Genomic DNA, 26,241 nt, shown 5'->3' with positions numbered 1-26,241 from the left:
GGGATGCTCCAGGCTGGAGGAGCCAGGGGGGACAGAGGAACAGGAATGTTTTGCCGATGGCTCCATCTAGCGCCGCTGCGCAGGGAAAGCCGTGCAGCTTATTTTGGCCACAAAATAATAATTTGCACGGTTTTATCTGCTTCCTCCCAGTGCAGCAAGGTAATGGATTTTTGTGAACGTCAGTAGCTTTTAACAGCAGTTACACACTGACGTTTGCTTATCTGGAAGGAACAGCAAAAGCCACATTTACTAAGACAAATGAAACTGCCTCAGACCGGCACCATCCCGCGTGTGGGGTTCACTGGCTGGAATCACCTGCCGGCGAGCGGCCGGGGCGCGCGAGCTGCGCTGGAGGCGAGTGCCCGAGCTCCCCTGCCCGCCGAAGCCAAAGCTGCCGCTGGGCAGAGGCTTGGGGGAGGAGAGAGCCCGAAATGCTCTCCCAGGGGTTACGGGGCAATCGCTATCACGGCGTTTCCTGACCGGCCTCGCCGCGGGGACGGGCCTGGCAGAGCAACGGCAGAGCAACGGCAGAGCCGCCGCCGGCCGCGCCAGCAGGCACCAGGCTCTCGCACCGCTGCAAAACGCAGCCGTTCTCCGGGAAACGGACACCGACATCTGGGCCGAGACTTTGAAAACGAGCCCTTACCCGAGTCTCCGGCGTTCGTCTCGCCCTCGAAAAACACAGCCGAGCCTTGCAGCCTCAGTTTTCCTCGAATGGAAACAAGTCTGTAAAAAAACACATGGCAGAGGGGAAAGGAGGGAAAGATAACGTGTCCTGCAGTTTCTAACCTTTATTGCTTTTTAGGGGAATTTATTTGCAGCTCCTCCTTTAACATTGCATGCAAATAAACCAGAACCTGCAGCAAATGCTTTCCCAGGACACCAGGAGCATCTCCTCTTACACGCTTGTGTTCAACTTCAACAGTTGTCCTGTCCTAGCTGCGTGTCGACATGCTAAAAAAAGGGGAAAAAAAAGGCCAAGAAAGGGCTTCATGGGACTGGAGAGACCTTTCACATTCAGAGTGCAAACAAGTAACCTTCCCCAAAAGCACGCTTTCTGCAGGGAGAAACTCGCACAAGACCGCCAGGGACCCTCTTTCTCGGTGTTACTCCTCGCTGCGGCAGTCCGCTGCTGAGCCTGCAGAAGCAGCAGCAGTGCTGGGGCGTTTACAGAGGAAAAACGCATTTCTTAGGAAATGATGGGGGGGGGGAAGAAAATTCTTGCTCCACCTGTGTACACCCTGCCCAGGGCGTCCTGGATGGAAAAGTAGAACAGTAGCACAGCAGAAAAATCCCATGTAAATGTGGTTGTAATTGCTGGGACTGCTTTGATCGGGGAGATGATTTTTAGCTGAGCAGTCACCAAGGCACGCCACCCGCAGCAGTGGTATCAGCAACGGGAAGGGTCTGTACTGCTACTGCCTGTTTTCCTTTTTGCGCATGAATCGGGCGTAGACGCTGCTGCCACCCTTGCAGATTTGTCAGAGCGGCAGGGAGCTCGCGAGCGTTTGGACGAGGCCGACGGCAAAGCGGACGTGATCCGCGTCTGCTGCAGAACGTAGCGCGCTCTGATCCGGTGCCATCCTCAAAGGTCCGGACATCACAGGATTGCTGCCTGTAGAGAACAAAATGCCCATTGCCACTGAGAAGGAAAACAACGACCGTGACAATGTTTAAACAGAATGTAAATACAGCTAAATTATGGACAGAGGAGTGTGAAACTGTGGAGAAAGATGGTAATGGAATTATATATCAATGCTCAGCCCAACTGTAAAAACTAATGTTTTATACATGTATAATGTTAAATTAATTCATTTCAGCTCTTTCAGGCGAAGGTACATTAACTGCTCCATCTCAGCATAATCGTATTACTTCCAGGGGCTCTATAGATGTCATACTTCCAGGGTGGTAATCTTCACTTGATTAATTACAGGGAATTTAGTGGCATTACAGCTATTCCTTATGCAGCAGTATAATTTGATGCAATCCCCTTAACACGCCAAGCTGACCCGCTGCCTGGGCTGGGCCAAGCCCCGGCACCATGGCTTGTGGAGCTGCCGGTGCGTCGTGTCCGGTGGCAGTGCCTGGGCGCGCTTTGCTCACGTGGGGGGACACAAAGCGTGCCGGCACCTCCATCCCTTCGGCTAAAATAGCCACATCTTGCCCGTTTCTTGGCGGAAGCAGCCCAGAAATGCAAACAGCCCTAAAAGGGCTCCCGGTGACGTCGAGATTGTCCTCAGCGGTGCCAGCGCAAACCACAGGCTACTCCCGCTCTTCCAGCTGTGGGGCCCAAGTTGCCGCTGGCATGGCCCTGACACCCGAGTCCTCACCTGCGGGCCCAGGAGTCCTCTCGCCGGCACAGAGGAGCCGAAACAGCGGTGCGAGGCACCTTGCGAGGGCTGCAGGGTGCCGACGGAGAGATGCTCCTCCTGCAAACGTCCCTCCTGGTGATGCCGTTCCTCATGGCTGTTCATCTCTCGCCCAGTTTCACCGCTGCAGGTTACGTCCTTGCCCTTTCGGCCTTGCTGGTTTTGTTGGCGTTTCCCCCATTATGAGCTACTCACCAGGCTGGAGCAGCCGGACTCGGGGCGAGGCTTTGCTGGAGCACAGGCGTGCGCTGGATGGCTCCTCGCAGCACCTCAGTCCTACGGCTGCAGCACTTCACACTCCCCCCAAAAGGGAGTAAGGAGCCCTGCTTGGAACAGCAAACAAAGAGATGTCAGGCAATGAATGTTAACCATGACTTGAACTAAAAAAAAACAAAAACCAAAAAACACCCCCCCAAAAACAACACACAACTACTTAGTTAACTGAGCTTTATTTAGAATCTTTGGAAGTCATAAAACGTCTCATTTTACTGATATACGTAAACATACAGCCAGGAAATTTAATTGCTTTTTCCCTTGCACAGAAATAAAGTTTTAAACAAACCAGAACACCTCAACCCAGACAAGCGTAATGCAAACTTAATTAGATAACTTGGGCCTGTACATACAGCACACGCTTCTCTGCATGGTCACTGGTTTATCAATTAGTTGCAATACGATTTTTGGCAGTAATATATTCAAAAGACAAAGTGCAAATTACAAGAAGCAGAAAATATTATCTCCCATTCTGAGCAATAAGAAGTGCAAAATATCTCAGCCCGTAAATTCTATTATTTACGTATATGGACAGTGTGCGCCTAAGAGGCTAATAAATAGCCACGTAAAACTCCATAGATTAAATGTGGCAATATCTTAAAGTATGAACATCATGGCTATAAAAACATAATCAGACTGATGAATCGCTACACTTTGTCCATAAACTCTGTAGAGTATTTCTAGGGTACCGCTTCGCATTTCACCTACCTGCGGTTAACGTCTGCGTACCTTAGATACTTTTGCAACCAAAGGCAGTTTGCTAAAAATTCTCTAATTCAATATGTCTGGACATATTTTTGTGCATCTATAACCCAGGTGCCACTAACACTTCATTTGGCAAATCCCATATGGGACTGCGTTTCCCAAGGTACGTCTCGTTCAGGGACACCCACAAACAGTGCCGGCAGGCTGAATGCACTCTGTGACCACCTAAAGTTGAAGAAAACTTTCAAATGAAATCAGGAAGACGTTTTTGATGAGCGCTAATCACAGCTTGCTCGTTTTAGCGTATTGCATCTCGCTGCAGCACATGTCCTCTTACACCAAACGGAGGAATACCCGCTCTGGCTAAACCATACTGAACGGGAGTACTTCTGACGCAAACCCCGCGCTACACAGTTATTACAGATTTTGGATCCCCGTTCCATTTATTTTGAGAGATTTTTCACATAAAGCGAGCAGGCAATTCTGAAGGCACCCCCTCCTTTCGCTTCTCCCTGCTACACCGTCATTGTAAATTATACCGAACAGCCCAAATCGGACCGGGCTGCTCCTCTAAAACCCCGCTGCTCCCCTGGATAGTGAGATTAAGCCACAACGACCGGCATTACCATTAATCTGCCTGCCAAATTCATCTGCAAAATCACTAAGGCCGCGCTCATGCAATCGCCGCTGAAACGGCCGGGACGCGGTACGAAGGTGCTGACTGTTTGGCGGCAGGTCCTGCACCCCCATCCCTCTGGCCCAGAGCGGTCTCACCCAAAACGGGGTTCCTACACCCTCTCTCCTGCCACTGCCGGAGCAGTCGGACCCCAAACCGAGTGACCCCGTGGAGGAACCACCCTCCGCGGCCAGGAAAAGCCTCTCCCTGCTGCTGCGGAGGCTCCGGGCGAGCTGAAAATGGGCCGCCGGTTTGGGTGAGCTTCACCCGGCCTTACAGACAGCGTGCAGAGGGGCAGCAGCTCGCCGTCGCTCCCAGAATTGCCGGATCACGTTACGGGAGCAAACTTTCGTCTTCATTAAAGCTTCAGGAGGAACAATTAGGCTGCAGCTTGGCACAACGACAACTGCCTTTGTGTGCAACGTCCCTGGCACACACCAGCACGCTGCTGCTTCTTTAAAAATATTATTAGAATAAAACAAGATATGTTGCTGTTCATGCATCACCAATATCTGAAAAGGCTCAAATATTTTAAAAGCCTAAAAAATTAAATTTCCTTCTCCCCTAGTTGATTTTTCATGCTAAAGGCTGCAAATTGACACATCACAGTAATTACCTCTGACTAACTTCCACAGACCTACCCAAAGAGATAAACATGAGAAGTTCACATTTGACTATCAGACTTACTGTGCCGAGCACAAATAATTTCCCAGAGGAGAATTTGATATTTCATCATTTGGAACAGTGGTAATTTAATTACATTGCTAATGTTTTCTGGCATACTTGAAAGGACAATTAGCATAAGTAAATCATGAGTGAGATGACAAGTCACTCAGCATTTATTTCTGCTCATCAGATGAGATCAGCTGATGATCTAAATTCTCTTTTGTGTGTGAACCGATTCCAGGTTCGGCAGCGGTAGCCGGGGTTTGCACTGGTGGGGATAAACCCATGCATAGATAAAGCAAAAAGGATATTATTCTTTAAAGCTTCCTAATTAAATTTGTTCAGAGAAAACCCAGAAGCCACCAGAAGCAGGAGAGGGTGGGCAGGCAGGGCGGAAAGGCCGACTGATGAAGGTGGAGGGCTAAAGGAGACTGGAGATACACGTTAGCAATTCTGGCAATGGGAGGAGCACGGACTCATCTCTGCCACCGCTCACTCTGCATCCTGCTCAGGGCCAAACAGTATCATAATAGCTCTACTGATGTGCTAAAATAATTGCATTTATCTCCGCAAGGGCAATGCCGTTCATGATAACACCGTGAGCGTGACAGTTCCTTTCTGGCGTTTGAGAACAGCCACAGCTTGCTCGTGAGTGACACCTTCCAGCGCCTCCCCGTTAACGGCTAAAATCTGATCGCCGCGCTTCAGTCTGCCATCGTCCGCCGCCGCTCCCTGCAAACGACAAAACACCACATTAGGGGCTGCCGGGACCGAGCCCTCCCTGCCGTCACGGCGTCTGAAACGAGCAGCGATGCAGCCCTGGAAATCCCACCTCAACCCGCAGCGCGACAGCAGCTACACGCTTCGGAAATGTCTCGAGAGGCGGCAGAGTTGATGCAAGAGCGCAGCCTGGGCACAGCCCGAGCCCCGGTCTCTGCTGAGGGCCCTGGAGCTCCCAGAGAGGTCTGGAGATGGATGGTCTCCTTTCGAGCGTTTGCCTAATTCCCGAGCTCCTGCCCAGCCCCAGAGGTGGCATCTGTCCACCTCACGTCCGCATCAGTGACTGCAGTCATTTGGGATGTCTCCGCTGTGCTCCCATCTAGAAACCGGTGCAGGCTTGTAAATCCAAGCATCAGTTTAGACAGACAATATCTTCCCATACTAATAACTGAAAATTGTGAAAAGACAATATCTGCATTCTTAATTCCTGGCATCGCGGAAGTGGAAGAGACATGACTTCCAAGCCACCTTCACGTGAAATTTCCCTGGTTGTGTCATCTACCCCGTCGGAGATGCTGACGTGACAGCAAGTAAGCACGGGACAATTTGGTGTGACTGACTTCAAAGTTTATGCAGTATGCAGAATCCCAAACTTCCCACTGTTTTCCCATTTCCCAGGCTCTCGCTGCGTTCCCCCTGCCCTGAGCTTGGTGCCGTTGCTTGGGAGCGGTTGGCCAGGGAGGAGTCTGCTCCCTGCTCCTTCGCTGCATCAGGCAGCCGCCACGGGACCATCTCCGGGGGCTCTTCCAGGAGGCTTCGGGGGGCGGAGGGGAGGGAAACCGATGGGTTGTGACAAACGGCACATCTGTAGGAGCAGAGCACTCGCAGAGAAGCACAAGAGAAGCTGGAAGCAAGTGGGAGTGACTAAAGCCAATACTGCTGTGGGAGCCAATTCACCATCAAGCCACAAGCAACAGCATTTTTTTTCTTTCAGTGTCTTCTCACTGAGATGACTATCTGAGCACAGATTTTTATTCCTGCTTTTGCAGCTGAAGTTTAGCTACGAAGATGCATCATCTCGGCAGCTGTCACCTCTTATGTACAGGGGGAAAAAATGACACCTCTGTAAAGCACTTCAAGAATTCCAGATATAAAATTGCCTTATAAATATTTTAATGAATAAAGAGATGCTTCCCAAGTACACAGAGCAATATTGCTGAGATAAAGTATCTTGCTGCCATCAGTAATGTGAAATGTAAACTTTTGCTCTGAGAAGCCAGCTGTGAGTTCTGGGTCCACTCACTGACCTCCATGCACACACACACAGGCAGTACCTTCTGCTTTGGACTACATATATATTATCCATGCTAAATCTTATGTTTAGTTTTAAAGATAATATAGAAAAAGGGAGAAAACAAAAAAGATACCTTGGCAAATATAGTCTTGACATAAATGGGCAGGTCTCCATGGGGACTTCCATACCCCCCTACAATACTAAATCCCAGTCCATCAGAGCCTTTCTCCAAAGTAATAATCTTAGGTTGAGGTGCTCTGAAAACACAATAAATATCACTTAGAAGAACAAGGTCTGTCTCTTGGGACTTTCTGTAGAAGGAACACTTAAAGAGACATTTATCTATGATGAAGCTTTTCATACAGTCACAAACCATGACTCTCCCTGTGCTGAGACAAACTACTTTGACACCCTGAGCTCAAAAGCTGCTCCATGCACTTCAGTTCCTCACTTTGAAAATACTTACTTTAAAGAGCACAACAAGAGCACTTCACCTGTGATGCAGGAGTGAGACTCCTCTAACTTACAGCTGCTGCACGTATTTAAGCAAGAGTTTGCTCTCTCACTGGTCCAGCTGTCTTCTTCGGTATGGATCAGCAGGAACTGCACCAATTCCCTAGCAGCATCATTTTATTCTATGACTACAGAGGAAGGAGCCTAATGGACAAGATGCAACCAGGAACACTTGTGCTTATAATCTCAGCAATACTGCAGGCTCTCCCGGCTATTTTCAGACAAGCTAAATTCCACGTGTGTCCCTGGACCTCATATTGCCAGCGGCTAGCTCCACAGGGCTCCTCACTCAGTGTCTTACCTAGGCCCTCAATTGCTCTTCAGGGGCTTCTACTGTCTGCATTGAGTAGGGGAAGACTTTTAGGTGGAACTGAGACCACTCATATCTATATAACCACCTCAAATTTTAAGTTTTTTCTACATATTTAGAAAGAATTTTTCTGGACAAAAGCTGTTTGGCATCTTTCTCCTAAACAAGGCACAGTCTATGATGACTAATATCTAGCCATTTCTTTAAGGAAAGAATGAATGCATATGTCTACCTAATTCAGTTCCGTATTTTTAAATTCAGATTTCCTGACTATTTTGATAGAAAAAGAGAATACAAATCCTTTTGTGTGGTAAGCAATTCTCCTTTGAGAGCAGCAATAAAAACAGTATCTCGCATTGTAAGACTAGAGAATGCAGCATGAATAGCTTAACTTTTATACTCAAAACTCCCTAAGACAGGGCAGCAACTTGCATTTCAGCTTCCTAAAATATAACGAATCAAAGAACAAAAATCAAGAACATAATGATGCAAATGAACCAAAATGAAGATCAAATGAATTTCAATCTGATAAGTGCAATGCTGTAAGCTGTGCTAAAAAAACACAATGGAGGGTGTTGCATGGCCATGGGAGGGCTAGATCTCTAATTTCTATCACCATATTAAAAAAACTGCAGTACGTAGAAAATTTATTAAGCAGATGTATTAAAACTGTGTAGCTAAACATATTCAAAAGATAAAGAAAGAGAGTTCTTGGACATATTTTGAAAGATTTACCTCTGATACCAGTTTTTTGAATACCTCTTGTCTGAGTCTGCCAACAACAAATTGTGCTGAACTGCTGTGATAACAACTCGTTTCAGGCAAAGAAGCCAACAGACGAGGGCAGACCCACCACGTCAGGTAAGACACAAGAAAAGCAGGGAGGTAAGTTTTGGGAAAAAGCCAAGAACAGGTGCTTGGAAACACATTTCGTGCTTACTTATTCAAGCAGTTTCCATTACCAGGGCAAGATGGACACAAGTCCAAAATCAGCTTGGACAAGGTAACAGTTACCATTTTAAAGGTGATAGAAAGTTAGACAAGAGAGAGAAGCAATGGGAAGAACCTCCTTCACCACCCTAGGCTTTTCCTTTGCATGAGGCATAGAAATGCATCTCAGCTACACAGATGAAGCTCAGACTTACTCAGGATCTTCAGACGGATGCTCCAACGAAGAGTTAAGGTTGCATCCCGCAGACATGCTCTCCAGCTGGGTAGCAATGGCACTGATGTTCGTATCAGCCACAACCTAAACAAGAGGATGCAATGAAGCACTGTGCACGGTCACCTCATATCAAAGCCATCTGTGCTAATTATGTAGAAAATGGCCAGTCCACTAGGAAAAACAGATATTGATGTGTTTCAGTCAAGTTTCAAATACAAGCCCTACTCTCTTAAATTTCCTACTAATGCTACCTTTGCTCTGAAGCTTTTTATTGTGTTAACGTGACTATCGCACATGGGGCAGGGGGAAACGGTCCTTCTGGACGACAGGAAGAAAGAGGTTGCTTTGCCAAGGAAACCGGCGTGTCTCGGAGTCAACCTGAGGTGCCAAGGATTGACACGGGGCAAAGTAAAGGTCTCTCACACAAAGCACTTTAGCCTTTAACAAAACGCAGAGATCCAAGAGTCTATGGGACTATTTGGCCCATGAGACAAAAGCCCTGAACTCCCTCAGTGCAGATCAGCTGGAAGCGATGCTATGAAAGGGCCTCATTTCTGCTCCTCCAGCCCCTCCGTTTTTCCTTACATAATCTCTGGTATAGTTTGTTTGCTGAGTGGGAAAAAAATTAATCCTTCGTTTCAACTCTTCTGCCATTTTTCCTGCAACTTCCATCATGACCACTAAAGGCAATAGACTGGATTTCTTCAGCTTTCCAAACCTGGCCCCGGTATTATTCTGACATCATCCTGAATTACCATCACCAAATAATTCATATAGTTAATGACATTTTCACAGGTAATGAGGCAGCGAACTTGCACAGGCTTTCTAACAATCCCATCGATGTTTTGTAGGTTAGTTACCAAGGCAGCTAGTGACTAACGATGTATTGAGAAAGGGGTTACTTGAACATTGACGTCTGGGCTTTGCCATCCACAGGGGTCTGGCCTGATGGGGTGAGTTAAAGACAAAGTATCAATACCCACTTCAGATTGTTGTTGTTGTTGTTGTTAAACTTTCACTGCATGCTAATTTCCTATTCTTTTCTTTTCCTGGAAAAATTTAAGGAAACTACCATGAAGTGTTTTGGATCCTTCTAAGCATTCACAGCTGAAAGGACACACATCTCATAACCACTACGTGCAGCAATAATTCCCTAACTCCATCTCCGTGTGATGAGATATCATGCTCTTCTTCATGCTTATTGTACGGCACAAGAGCCTGGTCAGAGACAGTGACAAACACCTAATGAGGGTAAGCATATTTTCAAAGTTACTCTAGCTATCTATGGCCTTATTTTATCAAAGTTAATGGGCACTTTTTCCACTCCCTGCTGTGAACATGGCTTAAGGGAAACATACCTTTTCAAAATAAAATAAAAAATCCATTATATAAATAACCCATCTTAAAAGTATGCTCACAATTCTTCCACAACAGTATTTTCCCCTTTTTAAACAATTAGAGACAAGGAAACTGTGGCATTTTTCAAGGAAAAAAAGAAAAAAAATGTATCAGTTTTCCTGCAAATCTCTCATCCCAGGACTCAGGGTCCTGCGTGTCTTTACCGAGGGCTCTGGCAGACAAGAGAGCTGCCCTGGCTCAGACAGAAAAGGCACCATCAAGTTTTCCTTCCCATTTCAGTAGAGGGAAAGAGTGCCAGAATTTCTCATATTTTGCTGCTAAATAAAATGAGGGCAGAATAAATCTATATTCAAAAATCTTCAGCTGGCAGTAAGAATGTATCAGAGTTCAACAACCCTGTAAAAAAGCTTCCCCTTATCTCATTACTACACCTGCAGAAAAGAAATTAAATTAAACCAAAGCATCAAAACAGCCGGAAGGGATGATTGTTCCCCTGAGACCCTAATCTCCCATTTGCAAACAGCGTTTGCAAACTCCTCTCGCATCCTTCCCCGGACGCGCTGATAATAAGCCTTTCCACACCACTGAACACAATTATCTGACCTTTCAAAGCAGTTTGCCACGAAGTGGTCTAACCTGATAATAAATAGAATTACTTAATGACACATCAGTCATGATTATCACGCCGATAGGATTATTCCACTCATATTGTTTTAATAAAAAAGCAATCCAGTGACTGAGAAGTACCTGTGGTTGGCATGTAAGGGAACCACGTTGCTGTGCGTACGGCACGGCTCCTATGCTACTCCCCAGCGGCGTTAAAATATAACCGCCCAGCTCCACCGAGCTGGTTTTTAATACGGAAAAATAGATAGAATAAACCTGTGTCGTCTGTAAAAAGTATTAAGCACGTTTTAAGCTGCGCAGCAAAAAAGTGGAAGAAAAACCCTCAACTGACAAACCACAGACATTTCCAGAACGAGCTCTGTGTCTCTGCAAGTGAGCAACGGGCGGCGTGCCTCACCAGGAATATTTTTAACTGCATGATGAGGTACAATATTCTGTATTACAGCTTTCGAGATCAGCAATTTCGGGCTCTGCGGCAAGCTTTCATTTTCTATTCAGGGAATACTGTTGACATGAAAAGTGAAATTACTCAACGATAGTAACAATATGATAACTATAATTTAACAGAAAACCCTCAGCTGCTGCGTATCTGGGTAGTTCCTTTGACTCCGATGGAAGTACACAAATCCGCCATCTGCTCGGGAACCGGCTCATCACTTACCAGGGCAGCAGTTCACGGACAGACAAAACAAAGATAAGCAAGTCTAAAACTAAGTTTGTTATCGTTCCATTTCTTTTTGGCATTTTTAACACTCATACGCATTTTGCGACGCAAAGTAAGAAGCTTATGACAATGTCTCAAGATGCGTTCAAATCCAATATGCTGTGACGATAAAGAAAATTAGAGTAGATTTTAGTGGCACGTCTTGAGCCTGTTTTCTAATTGTTACAATAATTCCGCAAATGAGTGGTAGTAGTATTTTGAATTCTCTCTGGCAAGTATTTTTCCCGTTTCTTTGTGTAAACATAAAAATAAGCTAAAGATGAATATACTGGCAAGCAGCAATTAGAGCCAAAGTGGCAGAACATGTCTTGCTTTCAGCTAGCAATATAAACATGGCAGCGATAACACTTTTTTCTCTCAAGTGTTACTATTCATTACCTGTAGAATAATCAATTCTAGACAGCACCATCTTAATTATGATGCTATCGTTTACACTAAATGCAGCGAGCATTTCTGTCTTCTCTCCCTTTCAAGAACAAGGGAATTACCACTGTGGACAGTTTGGTCACAGTCTAGTAGCATGCACATACACATAAACACACCAGTAATTTCTTGTTCCTAGCTAAGTTCAAATTAAAAAAAAAAACTTGGAAGCTTGTTGATTTATCATGTGTAGCAACAAGTTATTTTGTTCCCTTTGTTATGCTTTTATATAATCATGCTCACAGCCTGTATGGGTGGCAATAAAGAATTTTTGAATGAAAATTATTTCTTGCTTTCAATCTGTGTAATTCCCATCAGCAAGCACCCTGCAATTCTGTGATGCCTTGTGCCAGTGATGCTTAGGACTTTTTTTCCCTGAATGCCATTTATCTACCCTCATGCAGCTGCATGTTCAATTTATCACCATACCTGCAGGATAATGCTCCCATAAGCATTCTTTAGTAGATTAACAGCATCTGCATGAGACAGCCCATCCAAAGGTTGCCCATTAATACTGACAATCCGATCTCCAACCTGAAAGTACAACAGTAATGGAAAATTACCAGCATTAGGGAAAATTAAAATTAAGAATGCTTAAAATTCCTCGTGAACTTGGCACTGCACAGTCATGCTTCTCTTTTCCAGGATCCCTTTCGTGAGAAGTCTGCATTGCTAGTGATCGTTTACCATTCTTCAGAGCAAAGACGATATGGATTTTTTAAACGTAACAGCGCACTTGGGGAAACAAAGGTGGCTTGCATTTTACCGTTTCCATCTGCAAGCAAAGGGAGTGAGATTTTGCCTGTTGTTATTCCATCCACATTCATTTGAATCCATGTGCGTGTACAAGTTCTTATTCTTACAGACTCTGTATGCATATGCTGAATGCAGTGTAGGAAAGCAGGTACTTCTGATATTAGTCTAAGTAGCATTATGATTTTTTTCTTCTTTTACACAAAACCAATCCTGACCCTGGCCTTTAGCACTCTTGTGCAATTCTATTAAAGACGTTGCATGAGAGTAGTGGCATTTGCCAATGAATCTCATGGCAGGATCAGAGACACAATTTTCCCATGTATCTGCATAATAACTTCTTTTTAGTAATAAAGATTCCCTGAAACTTTCTCCAAAACTATGGAAATATTCACCGCAGTCATTCCTGGAAACCCAAATATCTGCTGAGGAACATGTCCCTGCTACTCTGCATGTAAAACTATTCTCCTTTTCCTGTGGCCTGATATTACTATGGCCTGCTTTATTTTGGCATTTCTTCAGAAAGGCCTTAGGATCAAACAAGTAGTATCTGCTTTGTCTGAGCTCTAAATGATGCTCCATCTGCGGTCCCTGAGCCCATTCCTCTTCTCCCTCAGCCTGGGCAGACACACTGCAGAGCTTCCGCCTTGCTCCTCGCTGCTCAAATGCATTCGCGGATTGCTGCAAATGCATTTACTTTCTATATCTTAACATTACTTCACCATGTGGGCAACCACTGCAATCATCCCAGGATGCAACGTAATCAAAAAAGGAAACTTTTTCTTTTTTAAAGAGAGAGTAGCCTGTGAGGCAATTATCAAGGTGACAGCCGTACACAGCAGTGCTTGAGGCTCCTTTGCTGGAGGAAACACAGCAGATGCGATAGAAAGTACCGAGGGGACCCTTTACTCACTTTGAGTCTTTGGGTACGCGCGGCCACGCCACTGGCTTGAATCATAGCAATGAAGATGGGAGTATCTCCTAACGGACTTCCCTTCCCTCCTGCTATGCTGATACCAAGTGCATCATTTGGTCCCTAGAGCAAAACAGAAAACATTTGCAATTTAGCAACTTGTGGAGGTCAATGTTCAGGTGTAGCAATAACTGATCCTTTCCATTTATGGAACAGACAGAAATAGATAGATTTGACATACGCATGCATCCTCACGCACAGGCCCCGTTATACAGGCATACATTCAACAACATGTTGCAACCAAAAATCATAATGCAGCTTGACTCTGAGAAACACGACAAAATTAACAATTTCACTTAAAGGTGACAGCTCTTTCAATTGATAGAAAATAACTCACTGACCCTTGTTATCTCCACAGTCCTTGGGCCCATATCTGCTCCTCCTAATAAAGAAACAAACAATTAGCTTCTGTAATTAAGAGATAATATAATTAAGAGATAACACTGTCAGGTGACGATGGTCCCTTGCTGCCTAGCCGGAGTTATCACCAAGCAGGAGCAGAGCCTCCCCGTGCCAAATTGGGCAGCGCTGCTCACGTGAGGAGGACGGGATCTGTGTTTCGCCGGGAGATGAACATGGCTGTGAGGGCTCTGTCTGGCGGATGCCACCGTGACACCCATCGTAGCACAGCCATAATCTAGTGAATAGCAGCACTCGGCCGGCCTAAAGCAAAGCCCTATTGTGCGTTTCACTCAATTAAAGATTAGCTTATTATTCATAAATCATGAATCCCTACCACAAAGGCTAGGGCACACGTCTGGTTGGAGACCGTCGAGGTTCCATTGACTTCCTGTTCTAATTTGTGCTGTATTAGTAAATAACAGACAGCCAGGAAGTCTGGCTGGCATATATATAGCCACGGGACATTTAAAAGTACTCAAAACATTAAAAAAAAAATAATAATAATAAAAAAGACTGGGACACTTCAAAGGAATCATTTGAACTGGGACTCAATAGCTTAGAAGCTGATGGTGTCTTAGCTCTTGGGCTCTGCTATAATAATCCCTAATTCTAACAGCTTTAATTAAAACTGTTTTAAGAACCTTTTAGACGGCAGATAGAATTAGCCTCTTTCAAGAGTCAACAGCTCTTATTAACGCGTATCGGTATTTCTCTCTGCCACGCACACGTGCTTGTGCAGATATCTGTTGTGAATACACCAGGCAGGACTGCGGAGCTGCGGCTGGAGACGGCGCAAAGCCAAACCAGTGCAGAGCCAGAACCAGCGTACGCAGCCGGGTGCTATTAGTGCCCCAAAGCCCTTCAGACTGGTTCGAAGAAGGCTGTCCGAACAGCCGCACGTCTCCTCCCGTGTGTGCAAACAGCCGCAAGAAACGTCTTCTACGTCTGCCCATGGTCAGACACGAGCAAATGAGGTGAAGACTTTCTGACGCAGGCAGAAGCATGCAAACGCAAAGGTTCTCTACAACCTACTGTAGGCTGTAGATTTAGCACTGCCTAAACCTGCAAAATGCAAACTGGGCATTGCGACCTTCTTGTTGCAAAACGTCCTTTTACATATTCAAGAATAACAGAGATATAAATGAAGTGGTGGCAGCTTTATCCACTGAGAAAACCATTTCTGATGTCAGAGCGCACCTTGTCTCTTCTAAGCCTCCCACCAGGACGCCTGGGAAGAGCAGGGTGCAGGAATTTTACATTTCAAACAGAGAAGCCATTTCTCTACTAGCAGAAATAAAAATAATGTCATCTGCTGGAAAGAGTTCAGGGTCTTAAGATATCAACAGCATATTTTCTGGGAGACTGATTAGGAAAACCAGACACAGGTATTAAATTTTACTTTTAAACCAGCACAAACAAAAAGCAACCCGGCAGGTAACAAGGAACTATTCTGACAGCTGCCCAGGTGATGCAGGCTGTCTCCGACCCGTCATACCCGAGTTCCTCTGAGACGCATCTGCTGAAGGTCTCTTCGTGCTGACGAAATTCTGCAAGGTCGAGATGACGGGCGCAAGCGCAGGGCGGAAGTGACTGTGGACGCTCTGCTGGGTCGCCTAAAGGTAAAAATAAATCAGAACCTCTGAGTCAAACCCAAATGGTGACTTTAACACAGTCCCTGCAACGTAAAGGCCCAGGCGCGCTCTTGGCCCACTGGATCGGAAATACCACGACTGCTTTGCCACGATGTGCAGTGGAGGCACCATGTCACGCAACGAGCGTGCATCCGTGCCCTGACAGGACACACGGCTCCTCTCACTCACCAAATGCTTATAGCCATCCTCTTACATGGAAGTGATCTACAGGCTTTGCCGTTTTAGCTGAATATATTGCCTAAGGCCCTGCGGTCGACCCTGCTCCTTGCCTTTGACCACGGACCTGCTGTGACTGCCACAATAACAGCCCGGTGCAGAGCAACATGCTGGTGTTGCAACCCGCAACAGGGAAGGCTCTGGAGAAACCTGCTCCTGCGCGTTATCGATTCTTGGCCATTCATTTCAGTGCTACTTTCCCCTGCCTCCGTATCTTGCTTCATCTTCAGGGTCCCCCCCTCAGAGGAAACATCATTATCAATTTAGGAAGTGTATCTGAGCCAGGGGTTTCGCTGAGGGCCAGACCTCTGCAGCTAAGCTGGCTCTTACAAAGCGAGGATCTGGTCCCTCCTGCTCAGCGCCCAGCAGAGCTTTCAGCCTCTAAACGCATTAGGCGGCGAATCAAACGCTCTGGCAGCGTTTCTTGCGAGTGACCAGCGCGCAGCTGCCGGGGCAAACAGCAGGCAGAGCCCCATTTCCACGTTCGGTTGCCAATTCACGGGTGAGTTAACACAATTTGCCATGCGCATGAAAGAAATCACTGTCCTGCACCACAAGGCTTGTAATTCTGCGGTTAAAGGTATGCGATGGCCCCCAAAAGCCAAGGGAGGACAGAAGTTCTGGATGCTCTTGGCCAGCAGCCTCTGAAGAGCCACTCGCAGTTGTGCAAATCGTTCAGGCTGATGTGCCGTATTATCTGCCAAGTTTTTTATAACACTTGGAACTGTTTTGCTGAGAAGCATTTATTCAGTTTTCAAAATCAGCAAGACACTTTGGAGCCTGAGCTGTGTTTTTCAGTAAGATGCAGGCTCTCAAGTGACTCCGCATTAAGAACAGCCATTAAGACTTATATTAAAAGAAATTAAGAAATAACCAGTTTCCTGCAAAAGCCTCCTACGCTACAAAGGAAGGGGGATGAAGTTCTCCGTTTTTGAACTAATTTTCTACAAAGAATCATGTTAGATACTGCAGCATTTTGCTTCCCTTTCAGATGGGTTTTTAGTTCTACATTGTAAAATTGGATGGACAATTTTTATCCATCATTTTCTGATTCCATTGCTCCCGCTTAGGTTAACTGTGGATACAACGACCAAAAAAGTAATAATCGAGGCTGTGGTCTTTCCTTAATGCAATCAGTATCCTTTTCCTCTGTTGTTTCACTTTTCTTGCCTGCTGCATGCAGTGCAGATGTTTCTTCAATGATACGTAGTTATTATTTTCAAAGCTGGGCTTAGCACAGCTGTTCCCACATGGTTTTGGGTTCCTTAGCCCTTACCGACACCTCATCCCCATGGATACCAGACTGGATTGCTGCCGTCCTTTATAAAGTTAAGGAAACATCCCATACGACTACGATTTTGGCATCCTTTTGGGGTTGTTCACGCGTGACATCAGGGGCAAGCCTCCCCTCTTACTGATCTCACTGCTAGGATTGCTTTTTTTCCTTAAAAACATTCCTGCTTTGACTTACATCCCTAACCTTCCTATGGCTCCTCCTCTCCACTTCCAAAAAACAAAACACTTTCAGCATCTGCGGAGGCTGGGCTGCATGCCGGTGGGGAGGCTTGCTTGGCTCTCAGCGCAAAGATGTGCGTGGGAACTGCCCGCCCCCAGGTCCCCAGCAGCTGGCAATGTGCGGAGAGACAGCAAAACGCCCCGTGCAACAGCACTGCTGTCAACCACAGCTTGTCTCTCTCTGGGACATCAGCAGCCTAAATATCGCGGCAAAGCAGGCAGTCTCCAGAAGGAAAAGCCATTAAAAACCTCCAGTTTTCCCAGTCATCTTGCCTCGCCTCTCTCCCTTGCAGTACTCAGATTATAATACTAATGATATCAGTGTCTCAGCTAGGGGTGGGAGGGAGAGGGGAAAAGCCCTGCACTGATTGAAGAAATGAATTGCTGTCCTCGCTTCAGGTAAAAAACAAGTGAAGCAGGAAATTGCTCTGTGTTTTCTTCGAGAGCAAAGCGGCTCTCATGTGGTTCTGCCCTAAGATAGGCAGAGATGCGGTTCAGTTTAATTAACCCATTCTGATTGACAAAACAGCTGCAGAATATACATTCAGCATTTCGCAAGTCTGAAAAATTTCTGCACATCATTACTTGAGAAAGAGATATTAAATATTCGTGGTGTGTCTCAGGAATAGATCCCTTGAAAAAGGGATTCATTAACCAACTTTGCTACTTACTCAGCATTTCTGCGTATGACACTTAACTTTAAACACGTCGCAGTTCAACACGGGAAAAGAAAATTATTGTGACTGCTCCGCATCCTGGGCTGTAGATGCCCATGGAAGGACCGAGCCTCACCGCAGGCTCCTGCGCGCTGTCCCTGCACCTTGTCCTCCACTGCTGCTTCTGCAGCTGTGAGATCTGCCACTAACCTGACTGGTCTGGGATGTTTTCCGTGACGACAGCCACGATCCAGCTCGCAATCTCCCCAGCTCAAGATGCACCAGGCCTTGGGCACACTTGGAAAAATTAAAAAAAAGAAATAAACCACAGCATACAGCATTCAAGGAGATATACAAAGTTTCATGCTCTTCTGGGCTGATTTGTGTTTATTTTCAGAGTGACAACTTTGAAGAAGCCACAAGGAACTGAATGCTCACGACTTCAATGTTTTTACTTGGACAATATAAAAAATACCTGTCCCTGGATTTAGGTTTATCATACCTTGCCTCCTGAAGCCAGTACGAGTCTTTCTACTGGCATAGCAATTCTTAGATTGCACTGCAAATGGTCAATTATTCACTAAAAATCCCCTCTATAACAAGAAGCTTGCCACAAACGATACTCTTGAAAAACACTTCAAAACACTGCAGAAAAGGGTGAATCTGAATTTAACACACATGGATTCAACTTAGTAATATACCTTCATGTGCCCAACTTCCAATTTTCAAATAGGTAAATTTTTGCCCAAGTATTGACCCTGAATGGAAGAAGTAAGGGAAAAAATAGCCCTACTCTTCAAGAAAAAAAGAAATCATATGGGGAAACACTGGTGGTGATGGCAGGGCAAACGCTCCTCGTCTCCAGATGCAGGACAAAAAGCCGCACAGAAACGGATTTAAGATGTAGTTTTACTGTTGCAGGTTAGTACAGCAGAGTTGCTTCATTTCGGCACCGTTCCGCTTTGTACGTCTCTCAGGTTTCGTAATATTTTTCTAATGTAGGAAATATATGGCTGCTTTTTCAAATAAATGTCTAAATACTACATGTGTCTTTGTTTTCCCACTTTATATCATCCCCACTTCTAAACGTACATGCAGAAGTGATTTTAAGTGAATCTTCCAAAGTCATTTCAGATCAAATTTCTGCCTGGGTAATCAGTCTGAGCTGTCCTGCCTGTGTGTAAATAGCACTTCAGGATAATTACCTCGCACAGTGTCAGCAACTGCAATCCAATATCTTAAAACGTATTATGTACTCACCTTAAGTATAGTGGCAACAGTCTCTTGTGAGGCATTTCTCATATCCTCTCCATTAACAGACAAAATCTGATCTCCTTGAATTACTCTTCCATCTAGGTCTGCAGCTCCTCCTTTAACAATGTCAGAGATAAACACTCCGCTTCCATTTCTGACAACACAAGAAGCATATGGCTAATTACACAATCCAATATTCTTGGAGAGACAATTTAGATTACTTTCATTTAAGAGACATTAAAAGAAACCTGTGAGCATGGGAAGAACGAGTTATATGCTCCATTCAAGTATCTGAGTGTAAAAAAGTCTAGGAGTTTTAAAATCAAGGCATGTTTTGCTACTTCTAATGCTGCCTTTTCCTTTGAACTGCTAGTTCTGACTGTGTGATCCATAAAGACTCGTGAAAAATAGCACTTGTAAGAACAAAAAGCCACGGATCAGCCTAAGATGGTCTTAAACTCTCTCCTGATGTGCCTGATATGAATTATGCAGCCCCAGGTTTTTTTGTTTTTTTTATTCTCCCTAACAGTTCAGCTCAGTTTTTTTTCTCCAGACGCCTGCAGGCCCCAAAAAGAGGAGCAGAGAGAAGTCTGCAGAAAAGACTTTCACAGTTTGCACACGAGTTACGCAGCAGAAAACCCAGCTTTGTGCTCGCTCTCTGCAGCGGGCAGCAAGGCTTGCAAGCGCGGGAAGGCGGCCGGCCGAGCCGAGGAGGGGAACAAGCAGATTTACCAGCTCCAGCCTCCTCGCAGGGGCTTCCTTGGCCAGCCACCGCAGCAGCTCCCAGCGCCCGGCCCTGGCTCGGGGCTCGGTACGGCGTGAGATGGAGAACGTCATGCACAGAGGTGGCATTTGGTACCCCTCACCCTAAAGGACGCAGCGCTTTGCAAACTGAATTACACAGGGACATCATTTAATCTACTTCACGAATTAAGCTCCCTCTAAGGCAGCAACCACAACCAAATCTTCTAGCAGGAGGACAGAAAGTTTTGCACAGAAGCAGTCGCAGGAGGGCTGGAGGCCGCGATAACCATCTGCAGGGTAATTTACATAAGCCAAATTAATTATCCAGCCTGCAATCTGCTCACAACACCTGGGTTAAACATCACCACTCTTGTCAAAAAACGGCTGTGGAACCTTTACTGACCATACGCAGTTGGGATAATGACATGATGATTTGTAATTGAGAAAATAAATTTTTTTGGCAATACAGAAGAGCAGCCATGTGACTCTCGTGCACCAGGACTGAACGAGTACTCGCTCGTGTCATGTTGTAAATCTCTTCTAGCAAGGAAGGACTTAATCTATCAGTGCTCTAGTTCAAATGACTTAATAGCAATGGTTTAGAAATACATCAGTAAGAAGTCACATTTTATTAAGCAGTTGCTAGCTACCACACTGTCTCCAATTCTGCTCCACACTCCCTGGTTGCTCAGGTATCTTTCAGGATTTGGGTCCAACCTTCTCATCAGCCTCCTGTCCTCCACTCAGAGTGGTCACTTTGAAACCAAGTAGGATCTAGATCTAACAAATTCATTTACAAAAGCATATCCTGGCAGTTGGTTTTTTCTCTATTTTGGAATCGGAGAAGCCACGGTTAGGACTTCCTAACACTTACGCAGAGGCACGATTAACCCAGCAGAACAGTTAGCTCCCAGCTCTGCCCACGCTTGCTTGGCCATACCTGCTCACTGCAATGCAAACTGTGATTTTTCCAAGGGAAACAGCAGCTTTAATTATATAGGTATTTTGTTCTTCTGATAGAGAACTCAGAATCAAAACCCCATGACATTCTCGAAGATCCTTAAATCCAAAATTTTGTTGCTTATGGAGTTTTTCCTTTATTTCACATTCTGTTTAATGGCTACAGCTGTTCATATAACAAACAGGAAAATATTTCTCATTTGAAGGGCAGTCTGGTTGAAGAGACATTCTTACCGTTTCCCAGCTATGCTGAGGCCTAGCCCTCGGCCTGTTTTCTTTTGTATATCTACGTGGAAAATCTCCAAGTTTTCTTCGTCTTTGTAATGAGCTTCGTCCCTGTAGACAACCAACTGCACCTTCTGCGGGGTCTGCCGCAGCGCCGTGATAGCTTCTTCGTGGTTGGCGTTCCGCAGATCGATCCCATTCACCTGAAATAATCAGTGTTTTCTTTCCAAATGACATATATGAATGATCTTTTCATCACCATATTCGCATCCTATCCTTGTGTGACAGCACAAATTTGTCAAGCTGATGTGCCTTGGCACTCTAATTTAGTGCTCTGATTTCCAGAGGGCTGAGCTCCTGGATTTCCTCTGGAACAACAGCCCAGTGCCTTGTGCCGCTGCCTCGTTTAAACCACAATAATCCAAACATTTTGGCCCAGAAGTTTTGTGGGTGCTCTTTTCTTTTTGAATGCTGCAGAAGCTCAAACGTGAGCACTGCTGCAACACCTGACATCCGTCACCGCACGCTGAGCAGAAACGTCGCTCGTACCCCAGCTCTGCCTCCACTTCTCCCGCGGAAGAGCTGCGCCTCGGGCACCTGCGAGGGGCTGGTGCTGCTCCTTCCTGCCGTCGGGAAAACGGGCAGGGACAAACTAACTCCGTTCACATTTAAACCCAAACAACCACCTCGAACAACACTTCGTTCTTAGAATTACGCAAAGTGTGATGTGCTCCTTTGAACTCTTCTGCATTGCTTATCTTTACGGGCATCGGCGTTTGGATTTCTGCCCCCCCCAGGTTCACAACGCGCCAAGGCAAAGACCCGGGGAACCAGAACCGCTAGCAGACGGCAACGGCGAGCCCAGGCAGGACACAGGCGCTGGTTATTTTGCCTTGCTCCAATAGATGGCACACAAGACCACTCCTGCAGCACCCGGCGACGCTCCCCTTGCAACGACCTGAAAACGCGCTCGCGTTTTAGTACTATCCGCTAGAACAAGAAGTTCTGACTGAACGGTGGAGAGCCAGAAAACTACTGCAACCCGAAATTCAGCCTCCCACTTTGGCCAAGCCGATATATGGATGCCCTTTGGGATATCTACCAACACTCTGTTGACAAAAACATTTTTTGTCAATATCAAAAAATATCAGTGCTTAAATATTCTTAAAGACTTGTTAGGAAGCAGTATGAGCTGTAACTGAATAACAATATAACGTTAATCTACTTATATAACAGAAGTTATAAGGCAAGGAAAATACTTCTCTGTTTTTAACTACGCAAAGTTGCAAACATACACAATTCCACATTAGGACAAATAAATCTAATTCATAGCAATTATATTCTTTTGTACTAATTCTGTATGCATTTATTTATATACTGCATTGCTATTTTTTTTCCCCACTCAGACACCTATGTGTGCTTTATCATACTAATCTGAAACTAATTCAGAGTTGTCCTCTTGCTTTATTAGTACAGCTTTTAAAAGCTGAAAAAACAACAGTATTACGGCATGCAAACATTAGCGCTTTCCTGTATGGTCAGTGAAGAATTAATTATCCTTCTCCGTTTTTATCACCTGGCTAATTATCATGCTCTGTTAATACGCAGTTATTTATAAAACGAAAACAACATGCAGCCCTAACGCTAAGAAAAATATTTTCTGTGCAAGAGCTGTAAAGACAGCTCCCCAAGTACCCCTCGCTATTTTTCTAACCCTACACACGAAAGCCTTAATGGCCATGCTGGGAATTTGTCCCGAGCTGACAGCGAGGCTCTGCAAGCAGCTGCGCGAGAGCCCCCAGCGCCGACGCAGCCGCTCGGATTTGCAAACCGACGTTTCTGCCTTAACCCTTGCCTCTCTACGCGTCCCGGCTCGCTCGGCGCGGCAGGGCCGGCCTCTCAACCAGGGCTTCCACAGCCGGGCGGTGGGACACGACAGCCGAGCGCTGCGACTCACCAACCGCCTTGCCCACTTAAATTCAATATAGTCTCAATTTGTGCCTCCAGCTTACGTGGATATATAAGGAAAACTCAATGTGTTGGGATGTCCTTAGTGACAGAAAAGCTTGAAGCAGAGATCCTACCAGATGATCACCATTTGCCTTGCAAGAAACCTACTTTGCACTGAACACGAGCACCTATGAGAAACATGAAATGCGTAAGCAAACACGTGCACGCAGAGATGCTTCGTAATCCGCTTACCTCGAGAATCTGGTCCCCGGCCCAGAGCCTGCCGTCGCGAGCGGCCGCCCCCTCCTCGTAGACCTCGTGGATGACGATGGCGTCCTGCGGGAACACGGCAGCCGCGTCATCTCTGCCCGTGAGCGCCCCGAGCCCCGCTCTGCGTTAGAGACGTGGCGTTGCACATCGCGATGCAGAAAACTCTAACGTCCATTTGTCTAATACGCTGCACTAAGAAAACGAGTGCCATAGCCAAAATGCGGATTGCGAAGGAGAAGGGTAAAGCATTTTGTTTGCCACTTCGGGGTAGTCTTACCAAGGACGTCTTCTCGTGCCTCTATCATTTTCATACCTTGGCATCAGCAATACGTGAACTCGGTGTGAACTATTACATTAATATCATCTACTTTTTATGATATTATTTAAAACCAGATTCTTTAGAGCTATGAATATTTTTAGGGACTTGGCAGAGATCTCCGCTTTAAGCGGGAACCGAATGCCTTGTGGTAAATAGCGCTGGTTAAATCTGTACGAAATGAAATCCAGAAGAAACGAACAATGGCAAACGCTAGTTTATTACTGAGGTTGGAAAATGTAGGCAGTGGCAGATGTAGCTGCAGGGAAGGTTGCAGCGATTTAATCTTACTGCCAGCAATAGCTGTCCCCAAAGAGCAAGCCGTACAAAGAACGCGCTGTTCTCCGGCTGCTGCTTTGCCTCGGCATTGTTCTGCTTTGGTTCAGTTTGGGGTTTTCCCCCCCGACGCAAAGAGGTGAATGTCCTGCCCCAGCCGCGAACCTGGCACGGCCGGCGCTTTGCTCTCCAACGTCGGCACCAAACGGCGAGACTCCGAGGGTACCCGCCTCCACCGAGAACGGCGAAAGGCTCCGCGTAGCTACGCGCCGGGATTTTTCAGTTGGATTCACAGATACTGGATAACCCATTCTTGGGCAAATATAACCCGCACGAATGCTCTGGAGCGCTGCTGGGGGGAACAAAGCGTCGGCCCGGTCGGACTCCTGTTCGATACCGCGTCCCTCCCCGCAAAGCAAAGCCCCCCCCCATCGCCTCCCCAGCACATATGGTGGAAGTCGGACAGAAAGAAAACTCGGCTGCCCTCGAGCGAGCGCTGGGATGTGGCCGCTGCCGGGAGCGTTGTTTGCATTCGCTCCCGCGGCTCCTTATTTAACGACGTGCACTTGTATCTGCACCCGCTTCGTTGCAGCTAGCGCCCAGCACCGCTGCCGTGAGCCGGGGCTTTGAGACACGCACACCAGCCACCAAAAGAAAGCCTGAAGGATGCTAATCACAAAGGGATCACAGCCGATACAAGCACCCCAGATGGGGGAGAAGATTTCAATCTGCGTAAATGAAGGCAAAGTACTGTGAGCCGAGTACCAAGGTAATTAAGAAAAATCAAAAGAACTGTTTGATTAAAAAAAGAAAAGGCGACCGCAGGGTTTTGTTGAAATAACTGCAGCGGCGTTTGCCAGTGCAACCGCACAACACGTTCACGTCCACCTCGGCAGCACGGCTGAACTTCTCTGCTTCGTGTCTTACCTCTCTCTCTGTTTTCCTTTTTTTCCACTTTGCAAAGGAAGGCATTTACAAATGGCCAATGAGATAACACAAAATACTGACCAGCTTATTAAGACAGCTAGGGTACCGGGTGAACAAGAGGCTCAATAGAAAATCTGCATGTGACCGTGTAACAGCAGACTGGGCGTGCACACGCAGCGGACAGATTAGGAACTTTTGGGCTATATTTCCTAGCCCTGGAGCAAGGAACCCTCGGTTATATTCCTTGAAGTTTGTTTTCCATTTGTGGTTGCTTTAAGAATGGCCAACATCTCAGAGCTACCAGCAGTTACCTGTATTACTGGATTAATACACGTAAAACAACACGTACCTAAAGCTTAGATTTGGGAACTATTAAATGTTACAGCTTGAATAAACCGCATCACCTAGTCGCAAAGGCAACAATTCAGTGTTACACTGGGGTTGCTGCTTGTGTTAGCAGCCAGACCAGCCTATAACTAAAAATACATATGGCATGAAAAGGAACATTCCTGCTATATCTGTGCTTACCCTGAAGAAGGAAGCATCTCACTGACCTGCCAAAATACTGTTTTTCTTAACTAGTTTTTTTAAACTAGTGCAGTTGAATCAGTTTTACCCAATAGATTAAAAACATAATGAAGCAGTGTGCCCATGATGTACACTAAAGATTTTTAAGTAGTTAATGAGCATAAATATCAGAAACTCACTCTCCTTAGCTTATAAAGTATTATACATAGACATCTTTCCTCCTATACTTTTGGGATCAGCTCAAAGCACACTTTACTCGGAAACAGTCTTTTTCCATTGAATCTAAAGTAACTTAGATAAGGCCCTGCTTGTTTTCATCATCCATGACAAACCATGAAGAAACTACTGATACTATTAGTTAAACATTTTTAATGTTATCAATATTTTAAAGAAGTCTGAACATGCAATAAGGATATCCAGTGTAATCCTCTAGCCATCTAACAAGCGAGCGTGACTCTGTAATGACTCTATTAACATATTAGGATTTTAAGATATAACAGACATCTCTGGGCCTGAGAAAATAAACTAGGATCTAATCTTACTAAATGAAAATACACGCTAGCAAGGATACAGTCTCTGAGAAAACATTACTCAACAAAAATAACAGGTAGGAGGTTGTCTAGCAGAAGCTTAAGATACCACTGCTTTTGACAATGAATGGACAACCCTCGCTAGAGTCCTACAGCAAAAGAAACAAGCCACTCGGACACACACAGGCTGCATATTTAAGCACGAGTTTTGGTTACTGGTCATCTGCAGCTCCTACTCACCGACTTCAAAATTGAGTTGTGTGCTCAGTA

General features: G+C 45.7%; 1 protein-coding gene across 7 annotated transcripts in view; it reads right to left on the bottom strand.

Annotated features, from left to right (window-relative positions):
- Positions 1–2,799: 2,799 nt before the first annotated feature.
- Positions 2,800–26,241, bottom strand: part of PATJ (PATJ crumbs cell polarity complex component) — a 159,031-nt gene continuing 135,589 nt past the window's right edge. For 6 of the 7 annotated variants that reach the window (XM_026108637.2, XM_026108638.2, XM_064516292.1 and 3 more), the window contains 11 exons: positions 23,377–23,460; positions 21,184–21,377; positions 19,252–19,399; positions 18,202–18,288; positions 15,448–15,565; positions 13,892–13,932; positions 13,491–13,613; positions 12,254–12,358; positions 8,672–8,775; positions 6,837–6,960; positions 2,800–5,421 (listed from right to left, as the gene is read on the bottom strand). In XM_026108637.2, coding sequence (XP_025964422.2) covers positions 5,275–5,421; positions 6,837–6,960; positions 8,672–8,775; positions 12,254–12,358; positions 13,491–13,613; positions 13,892–13,932; positions 15,448–15,565; positions 18,202–18,288; positions 19,252–19,399; positions 21,184–21,377; positions 23,377–23,460 — 1,275 coding nt within the window. In that variant the 3' untranslated portion in view covers positions 2,800–5,274. The remainder of the gene's footprint in view (positions 5,422–6,836; positions 6,961–8,671; positions 8,776–12,253; positions 12,359–13,490; positions 13,614–13,891; positions 13,933–15,447; positions 15,566–18,201; positions 18,289–19,251; positions 19,400–21,183; positions 21,378–23,376; positions 23,461–26,241) is intronic. The other variant, XM_064516294.1, reaches the window with a different exon arrangement.

The sequence above is a fragment of the Dromaius novaehollandiae genome, chromosome 8 (genome assembly GCF_036370855.1).
Source record: "Dromaius novaehollandiae isolate bDroNov1 chromosome 8, bDroNov1.hap1, whole genome shotgun sequence".
In the NCBI taxonomy this organism is placed as follows: Eukaryota; Metazoa; Chordata; class Aves; order Casuariiformes; family Dromaiidae; genus Dromaius; species Dromaius novaehollandiae.
Note: the sequence above shows the minus strand (reverse complement) of the source record. Positions and strands in the feature narration are given on the sequence as shown.